Source organism: Ascaphus truei, chromosome 5 (assembly GCF_040206685.1).
Source record: "Ascaphus truei isolate aAscTru1 chromosome 5, aAscTru1.hap1, whole genome shotgun sequence".
NCBI lineage: Eukaryota > Metazoa > Chordata > Amphibia > Anura > Ascaphidae > Ascaphus > Ascaphus truei.
In genome coordinates, this window is record NC_134487.1 from 209564673 (window position 1) to 209572172 (window position 7500).

Below are 7500 nucleotides of genomic sequence, written 5' to 3' on the forward strand. Positions count from 1 at the left end.
CCTGCAAAAGTTGGATTTAACTGGAAATGATCTCAAAACCATTGATGTGAGAATTTTTGAAATATTGCCTTCTCTTAAAATACTACTTATTAATAACAACAAGCTTCAAGGTTTTGATTCAAACTTCTTGAATTCACTGAAGTCCCTAACTACAATAGGTCTATCTGGTAATCCATGGGAGTGCAGCCCAAAAATATGTCCATTAGCCACTTGGTTGAGGGATTTTAAAGGCAGATTGGAGCATTCAATACATTGTCACAGTCCACACAATACACAAGGGGAAGATATTCTGGATGCAGTCTACGGATTTCAGATGTGCTGGAATTCATCTACAAGTGTCACATCCATGGTATCCAGTATGAAACTTCTTACCACGGACTATACAGTAAGATCAGGCTCAACTGAACTAGAGCATAAAGAACTGGCAACTACAGTCATGGTAGATATCACAGAACACTATCCTGAACTAGATACTGCTATTTTCAATCAACAGGTAATTACTGGGACAATGGCTTTGTTGTTCTCTTTCTTTTTTGTTATTTTCATTGTGTTCATTTATAGAAAATGTTGCCATCCTACTATAAGACAAATTAGACGATGTTCTGTTTTACAAAACCACAAACATCTAAAGTCCCAAACCCATGTGTCCAGTACATCTGAACAAGGACCATATTATGCTTTTGAACCCACTCATGAAGGGCCTTTTATCATCATTAATAGCTATGGACAGTGCAAATGTCAACAGTTCCCCTACAAAGAATGTGAGGTATAGTTAATCATGGTCTTTAATATCAGTAGTTCATTTACCTTAATTTTTTTCTTGATATTAACAATGATCGGACATTTTCTACTTAACCTAAACCATTTTTATTTGACAGTTTGATACATAGCTGTACACTGCCACTATGCTGTGGGGATTGGGGTGAGGGTGGGGAAGGGGCAGAGAGAAGCAAATGCCCCCTGTGTTACAACTGTTTTGGCACTTGAATAACGTTGGATTCGGGGTGGAGATTCAATGTATATTTAGAAATGAAAGAATGGTGACTGATGCAATTAAAAAAAAAAATATTGCTCACCTTGGAAATAAAACTGGACAGGCATACAAAGCATTATCTTTCCTGTGTACTAAAATTACTCCCAGATACCACCTACTTATACAATTTATTTTAATTGGCTCAACATGTGTTCAAATATGATAACATTTGAAGTGATCACAGTGCAAAACTAGACGCAATTATACAACTGAAATTTAGTGGCAAGAGCAATCTGCGACTTGGAGGTATGCTCACTGCATAATTTATAGAAATATGTAAATCCATGAATAAATAATTTAAAATAACCATTTGAGACTGGTTCCTAGAAGCTATTAATTTTTATAGAAAAATATGATACAAGTTTGATGTAAACTTTAATGAACAGAAAACTGTGGACCCTTCATGTATGTGATTTTTTTTTGGCTAAAAACCAACATTTTACTCACCAATAATTTATTTTTTCCTGGTCCTTTCATGACAGCGCATGACATGAGGAATATGCTACTCCAACCCAAAGGTTGGGCACACACGTCTGATCTATTTGAGGCCTCATAAGCCCCTCCTATGCCTCAGGTCAATTGTACATCTAGCCAAGATATAGATATATACACACACGATTCCATAGAAAACCTAATTATAGAACCATACGAGAGGAAATGTACAGCAAAATCTGCTTCTAAATAATAATAATAAAAAAATAAATACTTATAGAGATGGGAACTAGGCAAGCGCTGCCATGGAGGGACCAGGAGAAAAGAAAAAATGTGAGTAAAATTACCGTTTTCTCTTCCGTCACTCCATGTCAGCACATGACATAAGCAGTTGCACAAGGAGGAAAAAAAAATTGGGTTGATGGTGATACTGCTGCCTAGAGGACTTCCTTTCCAAAGGCAATCTCAACAGATGCGAATATATCTAATTCAGTGGTGAGCTACATGATATACATCAAGGGCCCCTAAACAGGCTGCAGATAATCTATTACCATATAACGACTACCGCACAACTCCTATTGCCCCATATAACCGCTGTGCTCATATCTCATCTCGTGCACCCACAACCACCATATCTCTCCCTATCACATCTCATTACACGAGGATCAGCCTGTAGCTCCACCCCAGTCTTAGCCATGCCCAATATGCTCTTGCAATGGGCCGAAAGTTGGAAGGGACAGAGGTTTGGAGGCCACCACTTACGCACCAGTGATCAACTTAAGGCTGAGTGCCGGGTGGTCACGGCACCACGCGCTACACACCACAGCAGAACCCTCTATGGAGCAGGCCCCAGAGGCTGTGTGTGGGGGCGGGGGAGCGCAAAGCACTGACACGTACGCTAGCAGGGAAGACCAGAATTTTGTCTTCCTCTGCCAACGCCGTTTCGTGGTCGACGTACATCCAATGGCAGGGCAGATATGCCCCCGCTCCCGTACAGACCGCCAATCGCGGCTGTAGTCTCTGCACGCGCCGTCATGCGCGCAGCAGGGAGGACTGGGGCCGTAGCCTTCGTGCACGCTTGTAGGAATGACCATATTCGTGCTTTGCAGATTTGTTCTGCGCACGCATGCTATTTCATAGCCCAGGCTGTTCCGATCGCTTTGGTAGAATGGGCCTTTAATTAACTCGGTGGTGAGTTTCCCAGTGCTCTATATGCTTCTTTGATGGCCATTCTTCATCCATTTGGCCATCACTGCCTTGGTTGCCGTTTCTCCCTCCGGCTTTCTGGTAAGGAGAATGAATAGATTTCTGGTTCAATAAAAGGACATTGAGAACTTTAAATACATCTGAAGTGTACGCATTCTTCCTTCTGATTTGGGCAGAAAAAAAGGTATTACTAAGTCTTCATTCTTGTGAACCGATGAAACCACTTTTGCATGTCAAGGAAGTATTGTCCTGAGCACAACATTGTTGTGATAAATGCTAAAAAGGGAGGGACAAGACAACTTTCTAACTTCACTTGCTCTTCTTGCTGAAGTTATGGTCATGAGAAAGACAGACTTCAATGTTAACCATATGATGGCTATTAACAGTAGTCACTCAAAAGGAGACATTTGTAATACTTGCAAGACCAAATTTAATTCCGACAGTGGAATCGGAATTGCGATTCTAGGTCTTATTTTGCGTGTAGCTATAAAAAAAAAAAAAAAAAAAACACCTCAGCGTTCCTGAAAAAAATATGCAGAGTGCCGCTACTTGAAAATTGAGTAGAGTGACTGAGGCTTTTATTAAATCCATCAAAGAAAATCCAGGATATTTGGGATTGATGCCAAGTGCGGAACTACCCGATTCTTAGTTCCCCATAATCTGAAGATTGACCATATTTTGTAATACATCTTGTCTGTCACTGGTTTCCTGGTATTTATCAGTGTATTTATCACTTGTGAAGAGAAGATTATTTGACTTCGAATTTCCCTTTCGGTCTCGCGTAAGGTGCAACATTCCTACATCTGGATGATGTATTTCCGATTAAGGGAATTGGTGGAAAGATATACTAATGAGAAACGACAATCTCTCGTTAGAGCACCTATTCCTGATACCTGGTGATCTCCGGGCATGGACAAAGAAGAAAAAAGGAAGAAAAAAAAAAAGTGCGCGCACCGAGCACTCACATTTTAAGTGAAACTTTTGTCTTTTGTTATTGTTTTGTCACAGAAATTGTATTTGTAATGGTGATGTTTTTAATCAAAAACAATTTCAGTGCCAAAACGCAATGAAGTTTGACTTAGAATGCGTGTTTTAGCTATTTGCACTTCTATATTTAAAGTAACTGAATTCCGTGTGCGTGTGGTGTGTGTGTGTGCATGCACATGTATCACTGTGTGTGTGTGTGTGTGTGTGTGTGTGTGTGTGTGTCAGTGTGGTGCACCCAACCGAAGGCACCGCGCTCAGTGCTCTCCCAACCCGAAGCACTCTCCCCCCTCCCTCCGAGGACACGGCGCGCTCAGCACTGTCCCCCCTCAGAGCTGCTGGGACAGAGCACTCTGATCTCTTTGGGGTGGGGGGGGAGTGGGGTTGGGTTTGGTGTATGTATGTACCGTCCAGCGCTAACTCCTGGTGAAAGCTGGCAACACTGACTGCCTCTTCTGCCAGGAGTGATGTCACTTCCGTCTGCAAATCTACATTGACGCCGCTAAAGAAGTTTCACTTCAAAAATACATAAAATGGTATTGGGTGTTTTGACACCATGAGCTCCACTGATTGTTGACTCAAACTGTGAATAGTCACCATTAAAAATCCTTGACCCAAAGACCACTTCCCTGGGTCTATAATGCTATATCTATATCCTTTTTTTTCCCCTCATTATCTAGGATTGACCTGATGGATTCCGTCTCCATGTGTGTCTTTTTGACCACATTGTTCAAATTCTTCGGTCCACTGCACAAAAAGATCCTTCTTTCTTCGATGCCAAAAAGATAGAATGGAAGCCTTGACCCGTTTGATCCTCGGGTACCTTTGCGATCACCTGCTGTTCCACTACATCTCAAACATTGATGAAGAGACTGTGACTTCTAAGGACTCTTGGGCATCGAATTGACGGTATCTTGAATGCGGTGGTCTTTCCCCCCCAAAATTCCATCACGTAGTCCTATCAACCAGCGTTGTCCTCCCGCAGTCTGACGTCCGTCGACAGAAGCAGCCGGAAACAAAGGGCTGAGAGCACTCTCCCACTCAAGCATCTCTTCCCGCCCGCCCCTCCCCCTCCCCCCCCCCACATGGTTCAAAGTGTCTGCCAGCGAGGCAGGTAGCCCCTCGTGTGAAGGGCAGGGCTGCATGCTTCCTGGCTGCTATCGAACAATTGTCTGGGCGGGGGGGGGGGGTTGGGAGAGAGGAGCCTGTCTTTTCAGATGGGAGGAGAATATCCATCATATAATGCGCTGACGTGGAGGGACTGTAGAGAAATAAATTTCTCGTCTTCTTGGGACATGTGAAATGTCAAAATCAAACTATTAAGTGGAAAGAGTAAATAAACTGTTACAATTTGTATAACATTTTTCAGAGCCATTGCAACTGTATGACTGCGCACCTTGATATTTTTACAGGTATACTTGGTGATATTTAAAATAAAAATAAAAAAGTTTCTACTCTGAATAGACCAATTTTTAGATGATGTGCATGTTTCAGGGACATATGGAAATAAATCATACATTGTTGTATGCTTCTACAGAAGGCAAAAAAAAAAATTAAAGTACTACTAGTTTAAGCTTCAGGCATAATGCACTCTCTGAATAGATACATAGATTTAAGCCAAATATCAATTGTTTAAATTTGAAGGCAGCAGTCCTAGGGGTTCTCAAGGCATTTGGTAGGGATGTATTTACCTGAACTGGAAGGTAACCCCAGGTCGATCCTTGGTCCTCACCCTCTGGGAATCTCCAGTTTACCGAGACATTTAAAAGGTTTTGTGTGTGTTGGTATACCAAAAATAATACTGTTAAGGCCATGGGGTCACCAATGCATTTGTTAAGTGTTTTGCTATTGGGAGAAGCACGCCATGTTTAGAAAAAATAAAAATAAATAATAGTATTGTTATTGGCTGCCCCGCAGCAGATCTGAGCCCATGGCCAGTGTCCACCAAGCAAATATTTATTTAAAGTGGACAAAAACTAGTAATAGCACAGATCTGCTCCATGGGGCTCCCCCCAAATTCAAGTTGCAGGAAAGTAAATTCAATTTTATTGTAGCACTCAAATTGTCATGTATAAGTACAAGTCGTAATATTTTCATTAATATCACATTATTGTGTACCGTGCACAGTGACAGAATTGTAAAAAGTAAATAAAATTTAAAAAAAAAAAAATTTTCTTTATTGGGCAGACTTAATTTTAGCATTACATTTTTTTTTTTTATTTTTTTTCAGTTTCTGGACACAATGCATTTTGTTGCCCTACTAAAAATAATATTTACTTGCGTAAAAGCTTTGAAAATATCAATACAAAATTGTTACCAATTATTAGGGTGTTGAGGTCAGTCAGAGACAGTGTGTGCATGTGTCACCAACCATTTGTCTATGGGCTACATCAAGGCCAGTCGCCCTTGGACTACAATTGCGCTTCTTGGTAATTCACAACTTCCCCACAGTTTCGGCACCACAAATTATTATAATCTGCTTTATTATAGTCGACAGAGATACACTTTGAAGTCAACCCTATTTACGTCTCAAACAAAATAAATAATTGTTTGAGACGTGACAAAAAAAAAGCAATTTCAAAGCTCGAGTTATGTACCATGTACCAACAAAGTAGCATTCATTGACCTGGCACCCACTAAAATCAGGGTGCACCAAGTTCAGTTCTCAAATAGGCAATTTTCAGTTAAAAACAACACGATAAGAGATTTCAGTTGGCATAGCTGGACATCTTTAACACCTGGTTTGCTGGTGACTTGAAAGACTGGACTTAAAGCTGCAGTTCAGTTTTTTGTTTTTTTAAAATTTATTTCATTTATTTTTTTACTTCAATAGTTTCATGTGTACAATCATTGACAGTGACATAATTAGTGAAGGGATCTGTTTTTCTTCTGCTTCTGTCTCTCAGTGGAAGCTCATGAATATTCATGAGCAATCCTGCATTGACCTGTGCTAGAGGGAGGGCAGGGCTGACAAAGAGGTGTGCTAGGGCTTGTGACAGGACATGAAGGGGCAGTGCCTTAGCAAATGGCTGTTAAAATAGAATACAAGAAAATTGGTCTTTCAAAGTTGTTGTTTAACAGAAAATGCTAAAAGTATTTTTTTTTACTACAGAACTGATTTATTAAAAAAAAAAACACACATGCAGGATATGGACTGAACTGCAGCTTTAAAGGGAGCCCAGTTTTAGAACAGATAAGTTATTAAAAAAAATTATACATTTTACTGCAGTAGAAATCTTACATTTTATTTCCAACAATTTTTCTCAGATAAACATTTTGTTTTCAGTGTATGAAAATAAAATATTAAAATCTGACTGGCTAACTACTAAACAAAAAGCAGGTTATATCCACTCCAGTGACTATTATCACTGGTATTGTGGATAGAATATTTGTCTCATACTTTTTAATCTAGTCCATGACTCAGTTTTTAACATCACAGTTATCCCACACTGTTAGGGACTATTCTCATTCCATTGGCCCCTACAGGGGTACACATATACTAATCACATAATAAGCGGCTAGTGAGTGCATGCTATTAGTGCACTCGATAAACGCATCTTTCACAGAGGTCGAGTGGGTTCTTCCCCCCTTGTCTGTTGGCTAACAACTACCCCAATTGGACTTATTTCTTTTTTCTAAGCAGGATAACATTGAAGTAAAAAATAAAATAAAAATAAAATTGGATGTTGTAGTTACTTTTAGACACTCTGGGTAGATCAAGTGACTGCTCTACCATAAAACCACCCCCAACCGCACCACCTCAGAGGGCCAAGAAGGGGGAAGGACGACAACTTATACTTGTCTTCGTTTTAATTTAGTTCCACATTTTACAGTACAAACAGCAT

General features: G+C 40.2%; 2 protein-coding genes across 4 annotated transcripts in view; one reads left to right on the forward strand and one right to left on the reverse strand.

Annotated features, from left to right (window-relative positions):
- LRRTM2 (leucine rich repeat transmembrane neuronal 2) overlaps positions 1-3181 on the forward strand; it is a 4564-nt gene extending 1383 nt beyond the window's left edge. Inside the window, exon 2 of the mRNA XM_075601629.1 lies at positions 1-3181. This exon is cut by the window's left edge and continues 757 nt beyond it. Within this exon, the coding sequence (XP_075457744.1) occupies positions 1-772 (772 nt within the window). The 3' untranslated portion in view covers positions 773-3181.
- Positions 1-7500, reverse strand: part of CTNNA1 (catenin alpha 1) — a 48195-nt gene that overhangs the window by 17716 nt on the left and 22979 nt on the right. The window lies entirely within an intron of this gene.